Source organism: Chaetura pelagica, unplaced genomic scaffold, assembly GCF_000747805.2.
Source record: "Chaetura pelagica isolate M959 unplaced genomic scaffold, ChaPel_1.0 scaffold992, whole genome shotgun sequence".
In the NCBI taxonomy this organism is placed as follows: Eukaryota; Metazoa; Chordata; class Aves; order Apodiformes; family Apodidae; genus Chaetura; species Chaetura pelagica.
Genome location: NW_009952357.1, coordinates 142248 through 143152, shown reverse-complemented (window position 1 = coordinate 143152; position 905 = coordinate 142248). Strand labels below are relative to the sequence as shown.

At 63.1% G+C, this 905-nt stretch overlaps 1 protein-coding gene across 1 annotated transcript in view; it reads left to right on the top strand.

Moving 5' to 3' along the window:
- PLEC (plectin) overlaps nucleotides 1-905 on the top strand; it is a gene marked incomplete at its 5' end in the record, with an annotated part of 79923 nt that overhangs the window by 55898 nt on the left and 23120 nt on the right. The window contains 1 exon segment of the mRNA XM_010007863.1: nucleotides 96-224. Coding sequence (XP_010006165.1) covers nucleotides 96-224 — 129 coding nt within the window.

Below are 905 nucleotides of genomic sequence, written 5' to 3'. Positions count from 1 at the left end.
CGGGAGCTGGAGACCACCCTCAGCCAGGTACGGAGGGTCCGGGGCTGCCCCCCTGGCACTGCCCACCCGGCCCTGAGCCCCCCCGTGTCCCCCAGGTCCAGGACATCACGCTGGAGATCACCGAGCTGCTGCAGTGGCTGGAGCAGGTGGAGCTGCAGCTCTGCTTCTCCAAGCCCGCCTGGGGACATCCAGACACCACCAGAGAGGAGCTGGCAGCTCACATGGTGAGTGCCGGGACCCTGCTGGTGTCCCAAAACCCCCACCCGAGTGTCTCTTGGGGGGGAACATGTGACCAGGGCAGGGGGGCAGTCCCCAACCCTGGAGGGGTTTCCAAGCCCTGCAGATGGTGCTGAGAGAAATGGGGCAGTGGTGGCCTTGGCAGGGCTGGGGGAACGGGTGGACTCAGTGATCTCAAAGGTGTTTTCCCCCTCAGTGATTCCGTGTGTCCCAAATCTGCCCCTCTCAGCACTGAGGGGCCAGGACTATTGTCTGCCTTCTCTCTCCTCCCCAACTGGGCAGAGCCCTCCTGCACCCTCCAGCTCCCCCAGGACAAAGCAGATGCCCTTCCTATCCCCATCCCTGTCCCCATCTGTGTCCCTGTCACCATCTCCATCCCATCCCTATGTCCCTGTCCCCATCCCCACCCCTTGTGCCCATCACTCTCCCCATGTCCCTGTTCCCACCCCTATGTCCCTCCCTTGTCCTCCTCCCTGTCCTCATGTCCCTGTCTCTACTCCTATATCCCTGTCCCCAGCCCTATGTCCTTCTCCCCATCCCTTGTGCCCATCCCTGTCCCAATCCCTGTGTCCCTGTCCCCACTCCTATGTCCCTATCCCCATCCCCATGCCCCTGTCCCTCTCCCAGTGTCCTTGTCCCCACATCCCTGCCCACACATCCCTGTCCTC